Source organism: Carcharodon carcharias, chromosome 1 (assembly GCF_017639515.1).
Source record: "Carcharodon carcharias isolate sCarCar2 chromosome 1, sCarCar2.pri, whole genome shotgun sequence".
NCBI lineage: Eukaryota > Metazoa > Chordata > Chondrichthyes > Lamniformes > Lamnidae > Carcharodon > Carcharodon carcharias.
In genome coordinates, this window is record NC_054467.1 from 249236460 (window position 1) to 249259091 (window position 22632).

Consider the following 22632-nt stretch of genomic DNA (forward strand, 5'->3'; position numbering starts at 1 on the left):
TGGTGGTGGGGAGCGTTGCGATCATGGCTGGGTTTGTTGTCTCATCAAAGCTTTCAGACGCAGAGGGCAAGGACGAATGGGTAGCAATCAGCAACTTGGTTTTGGCCCTCTATTGCCAGGGGTCATTGAAATCCAAGTCTGACACCACGACTACTTCTGCCAAGGTCATACTATCACTATGTCTACAGAAGAGATGCGTTGGCTGTTCAAGAGATGATTGTTGTTTATATTGTTGCTTGCGCGCACCACAGATGCTGAACAAATGAACCATCAGCAACATGCACAGCTTGTCCTACTGTTAAGTATTAACTCTGCTTCAGCAATAGGTTTACAGTTTATAGCAGTTGGCATAGAGACACGTGCCAGCCAAGTGATAAGAACAACAACTAATTAGCAATATGTCTCGGGGTGCTTCGTAGGAACATTGTGAAACAATATTTGATGCTGAGTCATGTATGGACATATTAGGACAGATGACCAAAAGTTTAACTGAAAGGGTAGATTTTGAAGAGCATCTTAAAGCAGGGGAGAGAGGCAAAGAGGTTTAGGGAGAGAATTCTTCCAGGCAGCTGAAGACGTGGCCACCAGTAATGAAGCAATTAAGATCAGGGATGCACAAGAGGCCAGAATTGAAGAGCGCAGAGATCTTGAGGAACTGGAGGAGGTTACAGAGACACGGAAGGGTGGGTTTATGGAAGGGTTTGAGCAAAAAGAATGATGACCAAGTGTTCGCTTTAAGTGTAGGAACCACTGTTCGGATCAGGGCAACCTGCTGAGTACCCAGAACGTATCGGAGTTTGTTCTTCAGGCGGGATTTTCCGGCCCTGCCTGCCGCTGGGATCTTCCGGTCCCACTGAAAGCCAATGGGCTTTTGGCTGGGCTGCCGAATCTCCATTGGCCAGAATGGGGCCAGAAAATCCTGGCCTCTGATGTTAATTCTTCTGCTCCTTAAAGTGTGGGATGCCAGCACTTGTGGATGGAGCACATTCCGTCCTAGTCACCTCAACTGCCGATGTTGAGCTCTCCCACTTCAGACCCAGCATGGTCTGCATAGAATTAAATCCCCCTCTTGTTTGCCCTACTTTGGAGTAAATATTCTGATGCCGCTATCATTAAATTGCCAGGACACCCTGTCACAAAATTGCAGCCCGTGACAGAATGCCTTTTAACATTAAAGGTGGATTGAAGTTTAACCCCGATGTAACAGATTCCAAGCAAAACATCCAATTGCAACACTATGGAATATGAAGCCAGCGCAGACACGATAGGCCAAGTGCCCACTTTCTATGTTGTGAACTATCTGTGATTTTATTTTTTATTCATTCCCTGGACGTGGGCTTTGCTGGCTGGGCCACCATTTCTTGCCCATCCCTAATTGCCCTTGGGAAGATGATGGTGATCTGCCTTTTTGAACCGCTGCTGTCCATGTGGTGTAGGTACACCCACAGTGCTGTTTGGGAGCGAGTTCCAGGATTTTGACCCAGCAACAGTGAAGAAACGGCGATATATTTTGAAGTCAGGATGGTGACTGACTTGGAGGGGACCTTCCAGGTGGTGGTGTTCCTCTCTATCTGTTACCCTTGTCCTTCTAGATAGTAGTGGTTATAGATATGGAAGGTCTAAGGAGCCTTGGTGAATTCCTGCAGTGCATCTTGTAGATGGTACACACTGCTGCTACTGTGTGACGGTGATGGAGGGGGTGAATGTTTGTGGATATGGTGCCAGTCAAGTGGGCTGCTTTGTCCTGGATGGTGTCAAGCTTCTTGAGTGTTGTGGGAGCTGCACTCATCCAGGCAAATGGGGAGTATTCCATCACACTCCTGCATTGTGCCTTGTAGATGGTGGACAGGCTTTGGGGAGTCAGCAGGTGAGTTACTCATTGCAGGATTCCAAGCCTCTGACTTGCTCTTGTAGCCACAATATTTTTATGGTTAGACCAGTTCAGTTTCTGGTCAATGGTAACCCCCAGGATGTTGATATTGGGGGATTTGGTGATGGTAATGCCATTGAACGTCAAGAGGCAATGGTTCGATTCTCTCTTTTTGGAGATGGCCATTGCCTGACACTTGTGAGGCATGAGTTTTACTTGCCACTTGTCAGCCCAAGCCTGGATATTGTCCAGGTCTTGCTGCATTTGGGCATAGACTGCTTCAGTATCTGAGGAACTGTGAAAGGTGCTGAATATTGTGCAATCATCAGTGAACATCCCCACTTCTGATGAAGGAAGGTCATTAATGAAGCAGCTGAAGATGGTTGGGCTGAGGACACTACCCTGAGGAACTCCTGCAGTGATGTCCTGGAACTGAGATGACTGATCTCCAATAACCACAACCATCTTCCTTTCTACTAGGTATGACTCCAACCAGTGGAGAGGTGATTCTCATTGAGCCCAGTTTTGGTAGGGCTCCTTGACGCCACACTTGGTTAAATGCTGCCTTGATGTCAAGGGCAGTCACTCTAACCTTAATTCCGGAGTTCTGCTCTTTTGTCCATGTTTGAACCAAGGCTGTCGTGAGGTCAGGAGCTGAGTGGCCCAGGCGTAACCCAAACTGGGCATCAGTGAGCAGATTATTGCTAAGTAAATGCTGCTTGATAGCACTGTTGATGACTCCTTCCATTACTTTACTGATGATCGAGAGTAGACTGATGGAGTGGTAATTGGCCAGGTTGGATTTGTCCTGCTTTTTGTGTACAGGACATACCTGGGCAATTTTCCACATAGCCGGGCAGATACCAGTATTGTAGCTGTACTGGAACAGGTTGGCTAGGGGCATGGCAAGTTCTGGAGCACAAGTCTTGAGTACTATTGCCAGAATATTGTTAGGGCCTATAGCCTTTTTACTATCCAATGCCTCCATTTGTTTGATATCAAATGGAGTGAATTGAGTTGACCGAGATGGATCCACTCGATACTTCTGGCTGAAGAATATAGCAAATGCTTCAGCCTTATCTTTTGCACTGATGTGCTGGGCTCCCCCATCATTGAGGATGGGGATATTTGTGGAGCCACTTCCTCCAGTGAATTGTTTAACTGTCCATCACGATTCACGACTGGATGTGGCAGGACTGCAGAGCTTAGATCTGATCCATTGGTTGTGGGATCGCTTAGCTTGGTCTTGCTGCTTATGCTGTTTAGCACACATATAGTCCTATGTTATAGCTGCGTCAGGTTGACACCTCATTTGTAGATATCTCTGGTGCTGCTCCTGGCATGCCCTCCTGCACTCTTCATTGAACCGGTGTTGATCCCCTGGCCTGATGGTAATGGTAGAGCAGGGAATATGCCAGGCCATAAGGTTACAGATTGTGTTTGAGTACAATTTTGCTGCTGCTGATGGCCCACAGTGCCTCATGGATGCCCAATCTTGAGTTGGCTAGATCTGTTCAAAATCTATCCCATTTAGCATGGTGGTAGTGCCACACAACACGATGGATGATCTCAATGTGCAGTGGTTACTCCTACCAATCCTGTCATGAATAGATGCATTTGCATTAGGCAAGTTGGTGAGGATGAGTTCAAGTATGTCTTTCCCTCACCACCTGCCACAGACCTAGTCTAGCAGCTATGTTCTTTAGGACTCGGCCAGCTTGGTTAGTAGTGGTGCTACTGATCCCTCTTGCTGATGGACATTGAAGTTCATCACTCTTTGCCACCTTTAGTGCTTCTTCCAAGCAGTGCTCAATATGGAGGAGCACTGATTCATCATTTGAAAGAGGGCGGTATGTGATAATCAGCAGGAGGTTTCCTTGCTCATGTTTGGGCATGACACCCCGAACCCCATGAAGTCAATGTTGAGGACCCCCAGGGCAACTCCCTCCCAATGATATACCACTGTGCCACCACCTCTGCTGTGTCTGTCCTGCTGGTGGGACAGGAGACACCCTGTGATGGTGGTGTCTGGAACAATATCTGTAAGCTATTATCCCAAGAGGATGACTATGTCAGGTTTTTGCTTGACTAGTCTGTGAGACAGCTCTCCCAATTTTGGCACTAGCCCCAGATGTTAGTAAGAAAGGTTTTGCAGGGTCAACAAAGCTGAGATTGCCGTTGTTGTTTCCGTTGTCAATGCCGGGTGGTCCATCCGGTTTCATTTCTTTTCTGAGATTTGTAGCGGTTATGATATGATACAATTGGGTGGCTTGTGAGGCCATTTCAGAGGGCAGTTGAAAGTCAACCACATTGCTGTGGGTCTGGACTCACATGTAGGCCAGACCAGGTAAGGACAGCTTTAGTGAAGCTGATGAGTCGACAATGGTTTCATGGTCATCATCAAACTTTTAATTCCAGTTTTTTATTGAATTCAAATTCCACCATCTGCTGTGGCAGGATTCGAACCCAGGAATGTCCAGGAGCATCACCCTGGGTTTTTGGATTACCAGTCCAGTGACAATACCACTACGCCATTGCCTCCCCTAATCACACTGTGTCTAATCCTACCGGAGAGCAGCATCCCCAACTGCACCAGTTGAACCTTTGGTTCCCAAGCCTCGCCACCATTGAGGATTTTCCCCACCTCATGCCTGGGTCTGTTGTAGACAGATTGAGAGAGGTTGTTGCTATGATTACTTCAACAACTGCATGGCAATCATATTGCTCAGTTGCCTGAATGGTAAAAAAACAAAATAGGTGGACCTTAGGATTTGTCAGACGAAAGCAAGACTTTAGTTCCTAAAAGCATCAGGCTCCAGCTCACAGGAATACACAATTTCTCAGATGATTTACTGCCAAGTCACGTACGGTTTGAGGGAATATCTGTGTTCATAACTCAACTTCATTGATTAATTAATTTTTGTCACAAAGCCTCACAGGTCATTTTCTCAGCCCTAGCTAGACTCGGACCCTGCTGAACTTTGTGTTGTAATATGTCATCCTTCTGAAATTAATATTTTTCCCATTATATTTTTCATGGCTGTGCCTAACTCATCAATTATGCAGTTCCTGGTCCTGAGTTTGCCTTACTTTGATTAGATAGCTTTCACAAGCCAGTTGCAGCCCTTCCAATTAACCCCACTAAACCCTGATATTTTCTTTTCAAATATATCCTTTATTTAACATTGTTTCTTACTTTCCTTTTACCTAGCGCTTTTGTTGTTGGACCTTGACTTGTTCAAAGGCATTCAGTGCCTAATCAAGGACCGACATTGGGAAGGGGTTGCCCTGCTGAAAGCCACCCCTCTGCCCTTGCTGCTGACTCCCACCCCACCTTCTCCCACGAACCCCCTCCCTACCCCTCCTTCATAACCCTCCTTGCGCTATGACTCACCGCTGGCCTGGGATCCTAGGCCTCAGGTGGGTGTCATGCCAGCAACAGCCATTGCCTCGCCAGTGGCACTTCCATTTAATAGAACTTCTGGCCTCTGATTGGCTGGCAGCTCTTGGCAGTCAAGACTTAAGTCAGGACATCCTGGGGTCCTTGATTCTGGGGGGAAGGCCCGCGGCCGGTCTGTCAAGTGCCTGATTGGCACATGATGCAGTGAGCCTTCCCGAAGGGAGGTGACGCGAGTCTCTCACCGGCTTGCTAGCCAACTGCCGAGACCCCCGTCTCATCCACAAGGTTCCGCCCTGCATCATCCTGTGCAATTTGGGAGTGTTTAATGTTTACTATTTAGTTTCCATCTGAACTAGAATTGGCAAGAACTTTTGGCTGACTGTGTAACAGGATTATAAGGAGAACATTTATGCAGTTTGTTATCCATTATCAGCATCAAACACTCACGTGTCAAATCAGCACAGCCAGTTGTCCCATTAGTACTCCTCAGCTGCAGCTTCATATTAGCATCACTCCTTCCCATTGTGCCAAGTGTGTATTTTTACACTGCTCACGGCCGTTCCCTCTGAGCAAGATAAGCAAGTCGTGCCAAATTGGAAGCTGTTATATTCTATGGAATCAGACCCATGAGGAGCTGGTTTGAGACTATCTAGACTGATTTCTCATTGGACCCTCAGAGTCTGTATATAGAACAAGAGAGAGAGAAAGAGAACGCTTTATCTCACCAATCTCCATTGCACCAAACACCATCTTCTCAGGGAAGTTAAGGATGGAATTTTTTCATTTGTTCATGGGATGTGAGCATCACTGGCAAGGCTGCCATTTATTGTCCATTCCTAGTTGCCTTGCAGAAGATGGTGGTGAGCCACCTTAGACCATAAGACCATAAGAAATAGGAGCAGAAATTAGGCAATTCGGCCCATTGAGTCTGCTCCGCCATTCAATCATGGCTGATAAGTTTCTCAGCCCCATTCTCCCGCCTTCTCCCCGTAACCTTTGATCCCCTTACCAACCACCTTGAACTGCTGCAGATATTTTGGTGTAGGTACACCCAAAAGTGCTGTTACCAAGGGAGTTCCAGGATCTTTACCCAGGAATGGTGAAATGGTTCCGAGTCAGGATGGTGTGTGACATGGAGAGGAACGTACACATGGTAGTGGTGCTCCCATGCACCTGCTACCCTTGTCCTTTTAGGTGGTACAGGTTGCAAGTTTGGAAGATGCTGTCGAAGGAGCCTTGGTGAGTTGCTGCAGTGTATCTTATAGATGTACATACTGCTGCCACTGTGCATCGGTGGTGGAGGGAGTGAATATAAGGTGGTGGATGGGATTCAGAATAAGTGTGAGGTTTTGTATTGAATGGTTTTGAGCCTCTTGGAAGTTGAGTGTTGCCTCATCCAGGCGATTGGAGAATATTCCATCATACTCCTGACTTGTACCTTGTAGATCATGGAGAAGATTTGAGGAGTCAGGAAGTGAATTACTTGTCACAGATTTCGCAGCCTCTCACCTGTTCTTGTAGCCACAGTACAGCTGGTCCAGTTAAGTTTCTGATCAGCAGCAACCTCCATGATGTTGAAGGTGGAGGATTCAGTGATGGTAAGGTCATTGAATGTCAAGGGGTGATGGTTAGATTCTCTCTGGTTGGAGTTGGTCATTGCCTGGCACTTGTGTGGTTCATTGTGTGCCACTTATTAGCCCAAGCCTGAATATTCCCTGATTTTGCTGCTTGCGGGAATGGAATACTTCAGCATCTGAGGAGTTATGAATGGTGCTGAACACTGTACAATCATCAGTAAACTTCTGAATATATGAAAAAGGGAGAACATTGCTGAAACAGCTGAAGTTAGTTAGACATAGAACACTTCCCTGAGGAACTTGCAGTAATGTCCAGGGGCTTCCAACAACCACAATTATCTTCCTTTGTACTAGGTATGGATCCAACCAGTGGGGAGGTTTTCCTATGATTCCCATTGGCTTCCAGTTTACTTGGGCTTCTGGATACCACACTCAGTCGAATGCTAGTTGGATATCAAGGGCAGTCACTCATATCTCAGTTCTGGAATTCAACTCTTTTGTCCATGTTTGAATCAAGACTGTAATGAAGCCTGGAGCCAAGTGACAATGCAGAACCCAAGTTTAGCATTGATGAGCAGACTAATGCTATTTAAATCCTGCTTGAGAATACCTTTACTTTGCTGATGATTGACATTGACTGTTAATTGACCAGAGGTGACGTGAAAGTGACAGCCCTTGACATCAAGGCAGCATTTGACTGAGTGTGGCAGCAAGGAGCCCTAGCAAAACTGGAGTCAATGGGAAGCAGGGGGGAACCTTTCCGCTTGTTGGAGTCATACTTAGCCCAAAGGAAGATGGTCGTGGTTGTTGGAGGTCAGTCATCTCAGCTCCAGGACATCACTGCAGGAGTTCCTCAGAGTAGTGTCTATCTTCAGCTGCTTCATCAATATGGTCAGAAGTGGGGGTGTTTGCAGATGATTGCACAATGTTCAGCACCATTCACTACTCCTCAGACACTGAATATACTCACAATATTCTAGGTGTAATCTAACTACTGCCTTGTATAGTTTTATCAAGACTTCGCTATTTTTATGCTCCATTCTCTTTGAAATAAAGGCCAATATTCCATTTACCTTCCCTATTACCTGTTGAACTTGCTTGCTAGCTTTTTGGGATTCATCCACAAGGACTCCCAAATCCCTCTGTGCTGCAGCTTTCTGCAGTCTTTCTCCATTTAAATAATATTCAGCTCCTCTATTCTTCCTGCCAAAATGCACAGCCTCACATTTTCCCACATTATATTCTATCTGCCAAGTTTTTACCCTCTCACTTAACCTCTCTATATCCTTCTGTAGACTCCTCATGTCATCCTCTTGCCTTCCCATCTATTTTTGTGTTTAGCCAAGTTGTTCCAGTACAGCTACAGCACTGGCATCTCTCCAAAAATATAGAAACTTACCCAGGTATGTCCTGTCCACAAAATGCAAGACTATTCCAATCCTTTTTTATTCGTCCACGGGTAGTGGGCTTCGCCGGCTGGGCCAGCATTTATTGCCCATCCCTAGGTGCCCTTGAGAAGGTGGTGGTGAGCTGCCTTCTTGAACTGCTGCAGTCCATGTGGTGTTGGCATACCCACAAAGCTGTTAGGAAGGGAGCTCCAGGATTTTAACCCAGCGACAGTGAAGGAACAGTGATATATTTCCAAGTCTGGATGGTGAGTGACTTGGAGGGGGACTTCCAGTTGGTGGTGTTCCCATCTATCTGCTGCCTTTGTCCTTCTAGATAGTAGTGGTCATGAGTGGAAGGTGCTGTCAAACGAGCCTTGGTGAATTCCTGAAGTGCATCTTGTAGATGTTACACACTGCTGCCACTGTGCGTCTGTGGTTGAGGGAGTGAATGTTTGTGGGTGTAATGCCAATAAAGTGGGCTGCCTTGTCCCAGATGATGTCAAGATTCTTGAGTGTTGTGGGAGCTGCACTCATCCAGGCAAGTGGGGAGTATTCCATCACACTCCTGACTTGTGCCTTGTAGATGGTGGACAGGTTTTGGGGAGTCAGGAGGTGAGTTATTCATCACATGATTCCTAACCTCTGACCTGCTCTTGTTGCCACAGTATTTATATGGCTAGTCCAGTTCAGTTTCTGGTTAATGATAACGCCCAGGATGTTGATATTGGGGGAGTCAGTGATAGTAGTGCCATTGAGCATCAAGTGGCGATGACTGGATTTTCCCTTATAGGAGATGGTCATTGCCTGGCACTTGTGCGGCGCCAATGTTATTTGCCACTTGTTAGCCCAAGCCTGGATGTTGTCCAGGTCTTGCTGTATTTGGACATGTACTGCTTCAGTGTCTGAGGAGTAGTGAATGGTGCTGAACATTGTGCAATCATCTGCAAACACCCCCACTTCTGACCATATTGATGAAGCAGCTGAAGATAGACACTACTCTGAGGAACTCCTGCAGTGATGTCCTGGAGCTGAGATGACTGACCTCCAACAACCACGACCATCTTCCTTTGGGCTAAGTATGACTCCAACAAGCGGAAAGGTTCCCCCCTGATTCCCATTGACTCCAGTTTTGCTAGGGCTCCTTGCTGCCACACTCAGTCAAATGCTGCCTTTGTCCTTCTAGATAGTAGTGGTCATGGGTGGAAGGTGCTGTCAAACGAGCCTTGGTGAATTCCTGAAGTGCATCTTGTAGATGTTACACACTGCTGCCACTGTGCGTCTGTGGTTGAGGGAGTGAATGTTTGTGGGTGTAATGCCAATAAAGTGGGCTGCTTTGTCCCAGATGATGTCAAGATTCTTGAGTGTTGTACGGAAAGATATATTTATGTACGGAAAGATATACTGGCATTGGAGGCAGTCCAGAGAAGGTTCATTAGGTTGATCCTGGGCATGGAAGGATTTTTTTATGAGGAGAGGTTGAGTAGGTTGTGTCTGTACTTATTGGAGTTTAGAAGAATGAGAGGCGACCTTATTGAAATATATAAGATTTTTAGGGGGCTTGACAGGGTGAATGCTGAGAGGTTTTTTTCCCTTGTGGGATAGTCTAGGACCAGAGGGCATAATCTCAGAGTAAGGGGGTGCCCATTTAAAACAGAGATGAGGAGGAATTTCTTCTCTCAGAGGGTAGTGAATCTGTGGAACTCTCTATCGCAGAGGGCTGTAGAGGCTGGGTCGTTAAGTATATTCAAGGCTGAGATAGACAGATTTTTAATCAGTAAGGGACTCAAGGGTAATGGGGAAAAGGCAGGAAAGTGGAGTTGAGAATTATCAGATCAGCCATGATCTCATTGAATGGCCAATGGGCTGAATGGCCTACTTCTGCTCCTATGTCTTGTGGTCTTATGGCTAGGGAAACAACTACTTCTGGAGCACAAGTTATCAGTGCTATAGCTGGGATGTTGTCAGGCCCTCCAGTTTTTGCTATATCAGGTGCCTTCTGCAATTTCTTGATATCACATGGAGTGAATCCAGTTGGCTGAAGGCATCTATGATGCTGGGGATCTCTGAGGAGACCAAGATGGATCATCCACTCGGCACTTCTGGCTGAAGGTGCTTGCAAATGTTTCAGCCTTGTCTTTTGCACTGATGTGCTGGGCTCTGCCATCATTGAGGATCAGGAGCCAGTTTTTCCAGTTAATTTTCAATTTTGTCCACCGCCTTTCATAACTGGATGTAACGGGACTTTAAGCATTTGATCTAATCCGTTGGTTGTGGGATCACTTCGCTCTGTCTACAGCCTGCAGGTAGTCTTGTGTTGTAGCTTCACCAAGTTGGCACTTCATTTTTAGGTGTGCCTGGTGCTGCTCCTGGCATGCCCTCCTGCATTCTTCATTGAACCAGAGTTGGTTCCCTGGCTTGTTGGTAATGATAGAGTGGGGGATAAGTGGCCCATAAGGTTACAGATTGTGGTTGAATACAGTTCGACTGCTGATGGTCCATAACACCTCTTGGATGCCCTATTTTGAGTTGCTAGATCACCCTGGAACTATCTCATTTTGCCTGGGGTAGTGCTACACAACCCGATGGAGGGTGTCCTCAGTGTGAAGACAGCACTTGATCGCTACAAGGACTATGCAGTGGTCACTGCCAGCAATGCTGTCATGGACAGATGCATCTGTGACAGGTAGATTGGTGAGGGTGACTGTTGGTTCCCTCACCGCCTGCTCAGTCTGGCAGATACATCCTTCAGGGGTTGGCCAGCTTGATCAGTAGTGGTGCCACCTGTTGGAGAGTGTTGGATACAGTTTGGTAGGTCTTCATGAATTATTCATAGTATTAAGCAGGTTAACTGTATGCATTCATTAACTACAACAGCTATGCACTATATACAGTAAAGGGTTCAAACGAGGGGTTGTCTCCATGCTTACTTGTACACATGGCTCTGTCAAACACTAGCCTGACACCTAGGTGCAGATCATGTATTCTCTTACATCACTGTGTGGGTGGTACTGTACTCAGTCCCACAGTTAGCCTATATGTGCCAGATCGTTATGCCAAACTACCGAGCCACCTTTGTTGATGGACATTGAAGTCCCCCACCCAGAGTACATTCTGTGCCCTTTCCACCTTCAGTGCTTCCTCCAAGTGATGTTCAACATATAGGAATACTGATAGAGAGAGTGTAGTGGGTGGTAATTAACAGGACTTGATGGCATGAGACATCATGAGGTATGGAGTCAATGTCGAAGACTCCCAGGATAGCTCCATCCTAACTGTGCTGTCAACTTTGTTGAGTGTGATTATGTCAGGCTATTGCTTGACTGTATTAGCCTGTCGGGCAGCTCTGCTAATTTTGCTACAAGTTCCCAGGTGTTAATGAGGGAATTTTCACAACTGACTGGGCAGTGTGCTTTTATGCTCTCCAGTACCTAGGTTGATGCTGGGTGGTCTATAGTAGTAGTTTGATGCACCTGAATGGCTTGCTGTGCACAGATTTGCTGCTGTGTTTCCTGCATTGCAGCTGTGAGTACACTTTGAAAGTACTTCATAGGCTGTAAAGCGTTTTGAGACAATCCTGAAGTTGTGACAGGGTTATACAAATATAGGCTCTAGCTTTATTTTTCTGGATCCAGGTGTGAGTTATTAGTATAGAAAGGGCCAAAGTTAGCATTAAGCTGACACCCTGGAGTGGAAGCCAGGATAGCTGGTATGGTCATTGGAAAAATCCCCTCAGTTCATTGTAGTGAATATTCATCTCATGTTGTGGAGAAAAAGGTGTGAAAATGTTGCATGATGAACACAAAGCTGGCCAGCAATTAAATTAGAAAAGCTTCCAAGTGTTTTTGTAATCTGAGTTCTGTTTTATTTCAGTGCCAGATCTTTTGAATACATCTAATTAACATTCAATGTTCTGTCAGATTATGCCGAGTTCATTAATATTTAACGCTCTCAAAATATGCTGATATATCCCTAATGTTTGCTCAGATTCTGCTGATGCATCTCATGAATATTCTCTGCTGACATGATTTTGTTTCTTTTGTTTGCCTGTAGCCACTTGTTGCGCAGTTTCCTCCTGAACCTCCCCCCGGATCGCCTGGTGAAACAGAAATTACAGTCAATGACAGCCATCGTCAACACTGAGCTCTTTCAGAGAGAAGGTAATCCCTGGAACCATAATGCGCTCAGGGTAGTGGGATTTTGGGTGTTAAAAAAGAAGCACCGCTGGGTTTTCTTTTGATCAACAATTTTGATAGAATTTTACAGCAGAGATAGAGGCCATTCTGCCCACTGTACCTGTGCTGACTCTTTGAGAGAGCTACCGAATTAGTTCTATTCCACTACTTTTTTCCCATAGACCTGCAAGTTTTTTTTCTTTTCAAGTATACATCTAATTCCTTTCAAAAATTGCCTTTTAAATGTGCTTCCACCTTTCAAGCAGTACATTCCTGATCATCAAAACATACTGCGTGAGAAACATATCTCCCATTATCCCTCTGGGTTTTTTGTCAATTATGCTTAATCTGCGTCCTCCGGTTACAGAACCCTCCTTCCAGCAGAAACTGTTTCACCATGTCGTTATGAATGCCTCTATTTAATCACTCTTTGCCATTTTCTGCTCAAAGGAGAAATATCTTCTAGCTTCTCCAGTCTCTCCTAGTAATTGAAGTCCCTCACCTCTTGTATCATTCTGATAAATATAGTTTCATCTGTAGCTCACTTGCCTCTGAGTCAGAAGGTTATGTGTTTAAGTCCAACTTCAGAGACTTGAGCACAAAATCTAGGCTGACACTCCAATGTAATACTGAGATGGCACTGCACTGTTGGAGTTGACTCCAACAATGACTCCGCTTCAGAAGTACTTCATTAAATGTAAATTGCTGTGGGGTGACCTAAGATGGTGAAAGATGCTATTTAAATCTTTCTCTTCTTTTAAATCTCCTTTGCACCCTCTCCAAAGTCATGATCTGTGGGATACCCATTTTATGATGCCCTACTGAATTTTACTATTATTAAGGTTGTGGGCTGCCCCTAACATTCAGTTGCAGCAGTTAGTGCTATAACCAATGGTGGTGAGGGAGGGTGGTGGTGAGGATTGGGGGAAGGGATGAAGTATCAATCGACGGGCTTACTCCTAATTGTAACCCTGCTTCCCTTCACTGACATAAAAATTTCATTGGATTGATAGTCCCCATAATTCTCAAGACTCCCCATACTCACTCCCTAGGTGTACAAATGAAGGTTGACCATATGGACAAGATGCATGAGTATTTGGGGGCTGTTGGCATTTGTGTGGAAACGTGCTCCAAATCTTAGGTTATGATGAGAGGAAATCATTATGGGTGGGGGAGGGGCGGGGGGTGGTGGGGAAGAGCTCTTGGAGCTCCCGTGGGATTTGCCCAAGCTCCAGCCTTAACACTGATGCAATGTGGTTAGTAGCAGCCATAAGCAGCTGGTTACACTGTTCCTCTGGTGTTTCCATCTGAGTTGTGGTGGGTGACCGAGGAACTCCTCATTCGTTCTTTATTCAATCTTGAGATTTGGGCCTCGCTGCCCAGGCCAGCATTTATTGCCAATCCCCAGATATGATCGACCTTCTTCTTGAACCACGGCGGTCCACGTGGGTACACTGCTCCCACGTCGTCGCCTGCTGTCCCTCGATTCGCATGGGTCTTCAGGTGACTGAACAGGCCGATTCTTGACCCGCAGATCTTTGGGTACATGTGGCAGGATGTCCCACGAGGTAGTGAGATCCGGAGTTCAGATTTTACTTATTGGCCTTCTCTGGGTCGCTCGAACTCATCATTAAAACAATTGGGACTCGAAGTGTGATGCAGCTCGATGGACAAGTTGTCACCATTTTAAAGGATTGGTAGCGAGCCCCTCCCAGTCATTCATGTCAATGCTGCAGTGCTTCAAGGAGAGCTTCAGAGTGTCTTTGGAGTGTTTTATTTGCCCTGCCTGGAATCCTGGCCTTTTGAGAGTTGAGAAAACAGGACCTGGGTGGGGAAATGTTTATCAGCCACCCAAACACAGCGTCCAGTCCATCAAAGTTGATTTTTGCAGGAGTTTCACCTGATAGCTTGTGAAGCTGGCTTCAAGAAGGATGCCAGTGTTGTACGATGGTCCTCCCGTTGAATGTAGAGGATGCAGCAGAGGCATTGCAGATGGAATTTCTCTAGGGCTCGTGTGTGTCACTGATGCACAATCCCGATGTCACTGCAGTGCAGGAATGTGGTGAAAACAACTGCTCTGCACATTAAGACTTCTGTTGACTTGCAGAGGTCTTTGTTGTCAAAACTCGCTTTTGTTGTTTGTAGAAGGCTGATCTCGCTCAGCTGATCCAGTGTTGGATCTCCTCATCAATGGTGGCCTTTTGAAAGAGGTGACTGCCAAGGTATGGGCAGTACTCAATGTATCCCAGAATGCCTCCTTCAACATATACGGGAGGTGGAATATTTGACCGACCAGGAGTGGGTTGATTTATGAGTTTTGTTTTGGCAACATTCAAGGACAAGTTGAGTTTCTTGTAAGAATTGAAGACATTGAGAGCAGCTTAAAAACCTGGTGTAGATTGGACAATGACACTGCAGTCATCCACAAACTGGAGATCACGTATGTCTATAGCGGTCAGTTTAGTCTGGCATGGAGGTGACTGAAGTTCAAGAATTTTCCTTCTAGACGATATTTAATATTGACACCAGCAGGTAGTTGATCCTTGATGAGGTGAATAGCTGTCAAGTAGGTTGTAAGTAGTATGGGGCTAGGATCGTCCCGTCCCACCGAAAGTCAGTGAGTTTTTGACTGGGCCGCGAACCTCCCATGGCGATCCCACCATGACGGAGCCAGAAAATCCCGGTCAATGGCTGAGGTTCCTCTGGTGGGTCTAAGGCGAGACTGTCTCTGGGAGGATTTCTTCAGCCAAAGGAAATAGGCAGTTCAGGAGAATGTGTGTCAGGATTGACCCTGCTATGGACAGGAGGGAAAGACCTCAATACTTTCCACAGTGTGATTCATCTCCCTTCGTGATGATAGTTACAAATTTCACATTCCTGAAGTTTGTGAGGGAGACTACGTTTTCCTTCTGAAACCATAGGGTGAATACATGGAGTCTTGATGTCAGCAATAACCCACCAGCTTTGAAGACCCTGGCTGGAAAACCATTGGGGCCACAGGCTTTGTTGTTTTTCATCCGTTTAGTTGCTTCTTGCAGCTGTCCCATCGATGGTGCTTCACCCATGGACTCTACCACAGGATACCGAGGGAGTAGCCTGGAGAGTATCAGTTGCCACTGTGGATTTATGGTTGAGGAGTTGTTTAAGATGTTCTTTCCAGTGCTGACAGATAACATTATCATCCTTAAAAAGAGAAACACCATCCTGTGAACAAAGGGGATTGGTCTATAGGTGGCCCTGATGGCTTCAAAAAACTTTTGCATGTCATGAAGGTCAACATTACCAGGCTAGCCGTGAGCTGCACTTGCAACCCCTCTCTTTGGGTGGCCTGCTTTAGGGCTGAGATATTGATCTTTTTCCTCTTGGACTTCTGAGCCTTGCGATATCATGCTACTAGATGGATGCTCATCATCAACTAAGCAAGCAGGCTGTCCCACGCATGGATTTAGTGATACAGACATCACTTAGATCTTTGACCCAAACATTTTGGGATGGCAATGAGGACTTTATCAAGATCAGAACACAATTTTTCTGTAAGCTCCTCACCAAAGCAAAGGGTCGGGCCATAAGTGTTGATGATGGTGGTACATTGGTTATGGCTGAGCTGTAGGAGAAATGATCCTTCTATTCATACAACTGGGGAGTTCCGACAGTGCATCCAGGGTCCTAGTCCAGATGGCAAAACCAAATCTGTGGACATTTTTAAAATTCATTCATGGGATGTGGGCTTCACTGAATAGACCAGCATTTATTTTTGCCCATCCCTAGCTGCCCTTGAGAAGGTGGTGGTGAGCTGCCTTCTTGAACCAGGGTCACTGTCAGCCTTTCCTTTCCATTAGAAGGTGTATCCCCCTGGTCGTACCTTCAGCTGCCCCTGCCTAGGAAGGCAGGTCTCACTGAGGGCAGCGACATCAGTTTGGAGTCTTGTAGCTCACATAATACAATTGCAGTTCTTCTTTCTGGACATTGACTCTTGAGATTGTCCATGTGTGTTCTAACATTCCATTTTGCAAAACTTAAATTTTTCTTTCTTTGATCACAAAGATGGTGATTCTGCAGGGTGTAGTTCCCCAGCCGGGAGGAAGTGGGACAGCCTATTTTTAGGCCATCTTTTCCAGCCCTCTCAGTCGCAAATGTTGCTGCCCAAAGACACCTCTGTCCCAACACAGGTGTCCCAACACAGGTGCTCCCACAGGTGTCCCAACATAGGTGCTCCCAAAAGTGTCCCAACACAGGTGTCCTAACACAGGTGTCCCAACACAGGTGCTCCCACAGGTGTCCCACAGGTGCTCCCACAGCACCATTAGGTAAAGACTTCTGGCCATTTGACCAACTGACCAAGAACTAATGGCGATGCGTGTCCAAGTCAGGATGATGTATCACTTGGTGGGAAACCTGGATGTAATGGTGTTTGCATGCACCTGGTGTCCTTGGAACTCCAGGTAGTAGAGGTCATGTTGGAAGATGCTTGTTATAGAAGCCTTGATGATTGCTGCAGTGCATCCTAGACGAAGCACACACTGCAGCCTTGATGTGCTGTTGGTGAAGTGAGTGGATACTTAAATGGGTTACAATGTTTACTTTAACAAAAACAAAAATACCTGGAAAAACTCAGCAGGTCTGGCAGCATCTGCGGAGAGGAACACAGTTAACATTTCGAGTCCGTATGACTCTTCAACAGAACTAAGTAAAAATAGAAAAGAGGTGAAATATAAGCTGGTTTAAGGCGGGGGGGAGTGATGGGACAAGAAGGGCTGGAGAGAGGGCCAGTGATAGGTGAAGATAACCAAAAGATGTCACAGACAAAAGGACAAAGAGGTGTTGAAGGTGGTGATATTATCTAAAGGAATGTGCTGATTAAAGGTAGAAAGCAAGATGAGCAAAGTACAGATAGCCCTAGTGTGGGTGGGGTGGGGGGAAGGGATCGAAAAAGGCTAAAAGGTAGAGATAAAACAATGGATGGAAATACATTTAAAAATAATGGAAATAGGTTGGAAAAGAAAAATACATATAAATTATTGGAAAAAACAAAAAGGAGGGGGAAAATCAGAAAGGGGGTGGGCATGGAGGAGAGAGTTCATGGTCTAATATTGTTGAACTCAATATTCAGTCTGGAAGGCTGTAAAGTGCCTAGTCGGAAGATGAGGTACTGTTCCTCCAGTTTGCGTTGAGTTTCACTGGAGCAATGCAGCAGGCGAAGGACGGACATGTGGGCATGAGAGCAGGGTGGAGTGTTGAAATGGCAAATGACAAGATATTGCAATGTTTACTTTATCTGGGAAAAATACGTTGAGTAAATTTTTTTAAAAGGAAATTAGCAGCATTAAACTTGTCCAGTTGAGGTAAATCCTCAATACGAGAGATAAATACTACAGCAGATGGCTGACAGGCTATAAACTGCGAGTGGAAATCCTTAGAGATAAAGAGCAATCTTACTGAGTAAAGCTTTTGATGAATTTTCAGTACCAGCTGCATTTTCAGAGGCTGGAGTCAGTAATGGAAACTCGGCAAAGTGTGTGAGATAAGATGGCTTCTTGTTGATAAGAGGAGTTTTCTCCAGCAGCACTGTCAGCTCTCTAAAATACCTTTTTTCATGTTGCCAGTTTTATCTTTTCCTTAGGGACTAGTTCATACTGTGATATCGTTTCTAAGGTATCAGCCTCTCAGCAAGTCCCTGTTTCTATATGCATGACTGCGCAGTGAATAGCAGCAAACAAAGGAGAAGAGATTTTATCACCATGACCTGACTCAGGAGTTGAGCTGCTTGCTCGGACACCTGAGAACAAAGACACAGAGGTAACCCCTCAAGCCTGTTCCAACATTTAATAAAATCTGCAACCTAGTTCCATTGCCCCATATCCCATAATACCTTTGATTAACAAAAATCTATCTCAGAGCTAAAGTTAACAATTGGCCTAGTTGCTGATTGTGTGGAAGAGAGTTCCGAACTTCTACCACTCTTTGCATGCTCCCTAACTTTAGATGTGGCTCTAATTTTTAGACGATGTTCCCAGCCCCCGACACCCTCAACAGTAGAAATAGTTTTGACCCTATCAGTTTCTCTTAAACTCTTTGATATCACCTCTCAAATCGCCTCTTAAACTTCAAAATTCCAGCAATACAACCCTATATTGAGTAATCTCTCCTCAGAATCTAACCATTGGAGTCCAAGTATCTTCTGGTAAATATTCACGGGACTCTCTCTAAGGCCAGTATATCTTTCATAAGATAAAAGCAAAAAACTGCGGATGCTGGAAATCCAAAACAAAAACAAAAATACCTGGAAAAACTCAGCAAGCCTGGCAGCATCTGCGGACAGGAACACAGTTAACGTTTCGAGTCCGAATGACCCTTCAATAGAATACATAAGATGTTGTTCTCAAAACCGACCACAGTACACCAGATGTGGTTGAACTTTGTGTAGCTTTAGCCTTATTAGCTTTGTTGTGAGCATATCCGGCAATGCTAGCATTTACTGTCCATCCCTAATTGCCTTTGAGAAGGTGGTGGTGAATTGCCTTCTTGAACCACTGCAGTCTTTGTGGTGTAGGTACACCCACAGTGCTGTGAGGGAGGAAATGCCAGGATTTTGACCCAGTGACACGGAATTGATAGTGATACAGCTCCAAGTCAGGATACTATGTGACTTGGAGGGGAACTTGAAAATAATGGTGCTCACATGTGGCTGCTGCCCTTGTCATTCTGGGTACTAAAGGTCACAGGTTTGGAAAGTGCTGTTGAAAGAGCCTTATAGAGTTGCTGCAGTACTTCTGGTTGTTTATCCAGTATTGCAACTATCAGACTACCTTGCATACCAAAAGCAGCATGCTATAGATAGACCTAAGCGATCTCACACAATCAACTGATAAGGTCAAAACATTGCAGCCCAGCCATATCCAGTCATGAATGGTGATGGACAATTAAGCAACTAACAGGTGAGGAGGCTCCAGGGACATTCCCATCCTCACTGTGAATGTAGAAAGAGAACTTCATTCTAACATGCTTAGTGCTCTACCCTATCTTGGAGTGTTTGGAGGAGCCTGTCACCGGTTGTATTGTCACTGGTAATCCAGAGACCCAGAATAATGCTCTGGGGACCCCAAGTTTGAATCCCACCATGGCAGATGGTGGAATTTGAATTCAGTAAGAATCTGCAATTAAATGTCTTTTGATGACCACATCGATTGTCAGAGAAACTCATCTGGTTCACTAATGTCCTTGGCTGGCCTGCCCTGCATGTGACTCCAGACCCACAGCAATGTGGTTGACTCTTGAATTCCCTCTGCAATGGCTTAGCATGCCATTCAGCTGAAGGGCAATTAGGGATGCGCAATAAATGCTGGCCTAGACAGCGATGCCCACATCCCATGAACGAATAGGAAAAAACAACTTATTTTTACAGCAACTTTAATGTAATAAAATGTCCCAAGAACTTACAGGAAAGCTATCCAACAGCATTTGACACCAATCTATGTATGGAGATATTAGAAAAACAAAATTACAAAAGCAAAATAATACTGATGCTGGAAATCCGAAATAAGAGGAGAATTCGTTTTTTATTCATTCATGGGATGTGGGCTTCGCTGGCTGGTCCAGTTCCAGGATTTTGACCCAGTGACAGTGAAAGAACGGTGATATATTTCCAGGGCAGAATGGTGTGTAGCTTGGAGGGGAACTTTCAGGTGGCAGTGTTCCCATGTGCCTGCTGCCCTTCTAGATGGTAGTGGTTGTAGCTTGATGAGTTCCTGCAGTGCATCGTGTAGATGTACATACTGCTGCCACTGTGTGTCGGTGGTGAAGGGAGTGAATGCCAATCAAGCAGGCTGCTTTGCCCCAGATGGTGTCAAGCTTCTTGAGTGTTTTGGGTGCTGCAGCCAGGCAAGCGGAGAGTATTCTATCAAACTCCTGACTTTTACCTTGTAGACAGTGCACAGGTTTTAGGGAGTCAGGAGGTGAGTTGTGTGCTGCAGGATTCCTAGCCTCTGACCTGCTATTGTAGCCACAGCATTTACATGGGTGGTCCATTTTAGTTTCTGGTCAATGGTAACCCTCAGGATGTTGATAGTCGGGGATTCAGTGATGGTAATGCCATTGAATGTCAAGAGGCAATGGCTAGATTCCCTCTTATTAGAGATGGTCATTGCCTGACACTTGTGTGGCACGAATGTTACTTGCCTCTTGTCAGCCCAAGCCTGGATGTTGACCAGGTCTTGCTGCATTTAGACATGGACTGCTTCAGTATCTGAGGAATCACAAGTGGTGCTAAACATTGTGCAGTTATCAACAAACATCCCCACTTCTGATGTTATGATGGAAGGAAGGTCATTGATGAAGCAGCTGAAATGGTTGGGCCTAGGACTCTACCACGTTGACCAAACTTTGGTTCCAAATATCTCCTTAATAAGAGCAGAAAATGCTGGAAACACTCAGCAGGTCAGGCAGCAGCTGTGGAGAGAGAAACAGAGTTAACGTTTCAGGTCAATGGCCTTTCGCCAGAAGCTCTGATGAAAGATCATTGGCCTCAAACCTTGACTATGTTTCTTTCCACGAAACTAGCAGAACCAGAGTCAACGTGGTAGGTTTTAAGGAGCATCTGACTTAAAGAGAGAGAGATGGAGAGACAGACAGGTTTAGGGAAGAATCTGAGGTTAAAGCCGAGACAATTGAAGGCACCGCTGGCAGTGGTGGAGTGATGGAAATCAGGGATGTGAAAGAGACCAGAATTGGAGGAGTGCAGGGACTTCGATGGTTGTAGGGCTGGAGAAGGTTGAATAAGTAAGGAGGGGCAAGAGCACGTAGTGTTTTGAAAAAGGAGGATGTGAATCTTAAAATGGTGGCATTGCCGGACTGACAGCACAGGGGTGATGGTTGGAATGGAAAGTGGCGCAAGATACGGGTTTCTGGATGAACTCATAAGCCTGCAGTGCTTCACAGCACTATGTCGAGGGCAAAGAAAATGTCACCCTGGAAGAAATAAAACCAGAGGTCAACACTGCTCTATATTTAGCTGGTTTTCTGTGAAGATTTCCATTCCTCGTGTCTCCCCAGTTTCATGACCCTTGTTCACCCACAGGGCTGTCATTCTACAATATTGAAATATATATTTTTACACTCAAATCATTCACAAAAATACATCAGCAGCATCACTGATTTGCACCTTTGGCTCCGTTATAGTTCACAGCTATAATAATCTTGTAGTAATCACACCTTGTAATAAGAGATTTCAAAGGGCTGTCTGTGACTAACACAGTCAACATTAAAAACAAATAGACCAGAAGATGTGTAGACCATAGACCTCAGTTACATGAACTATTTTTGCATAATTAAGAACAGTTACTGATTATGTGAGGGATCTAGAGAAAATTGGATGCCAAACATTTGTATAGCATATATAGATTTAATATTTATCTCGCACCTTCCGTGACTCAATAAGCCTCAAAATGATTTGCAGCCAATGTACTTTTGCAGTAATATAAAATCAAAATACTGTGGGTGTTGGAGATCTGAAATAAAAACAAAGTGCTAGAAAAACTCAGGTCTGGCAGCATCTGTAGAGAGAGAAACAGAGTTATTGTTTCGAGTCCAATATTGAGAAGTTCAACGTACTTCAGAGCTAAGTACTTTTGCAGTGCAGTCGCTGATGTAATGCGGTAGTCGATTTGCTCACAGCAAGATCCCACAAATACCAATGTTCTAGTGACCAGATAATACGTTTTTAATGATCTCTGTAGCTCTGCAAGTTTATTTCCTTCAAGTGCCCGTCTAATTTCCTTTTGAAATCATTGTTTCTGCTTCCACCACTCACGTTGACAGCGAGTTCCAGGTCATTTGCACTTGTGTGTGTAAAAAAAAAAGTTCTTCCTCACATTCCCCCTGCATCTCTTGCCCAAAATCTTCAATCTGTGTTCCCTAGTCCTTACATATTCACTTAACAGGAATGATTTTCCCTTGGTTTTCTTATCTGATCGAAACCTGTCATAACCTTGTACACACCTATCAAATCTCCCCTCAATTTCCTTTGCTCCAAGGAGAACAACCCAACCTAACTTTGTATCTAAAGCTGCCCAAACCCTTGAATCATTCTGTTAAATATTCTCTGTGCCGTCTCAAGGAGCTTCACATCATTCCGAAAGTGCAGTGACCAGAACTAGATGCAGTACTTTAGTTGGAGTCTAACCAAAGCTTTAGAATTGTTCAGCATAACCTCCCTGCTTTTGTACTCAAT

The 22632-nt window shown here is 45.2% G+C and overlaps 1 protein-coding gene across 1 annotated transcript in view; it reads left to right on the top strand.

Annotated features, from left to right (window-relative positions):
• LOC121278030 (dedicator of cytokinesis protein 2-like) overlaps positions 1-22632 on the top strand; it is a 1199266-nt gene that overhangs the window by 385060 nt on the left and 791574 nt on the right. Inside the window, exon 25 of the mRNA XM_041188048.1 lies at positions 12286-12392. Within this exon, the coding sequence (XP_041043982.1) occupies positions 12286-12392 (107 nt within the window). The remainder of the gene's footprint in view (positions 1-12285; positions 12393-22632) is intronic.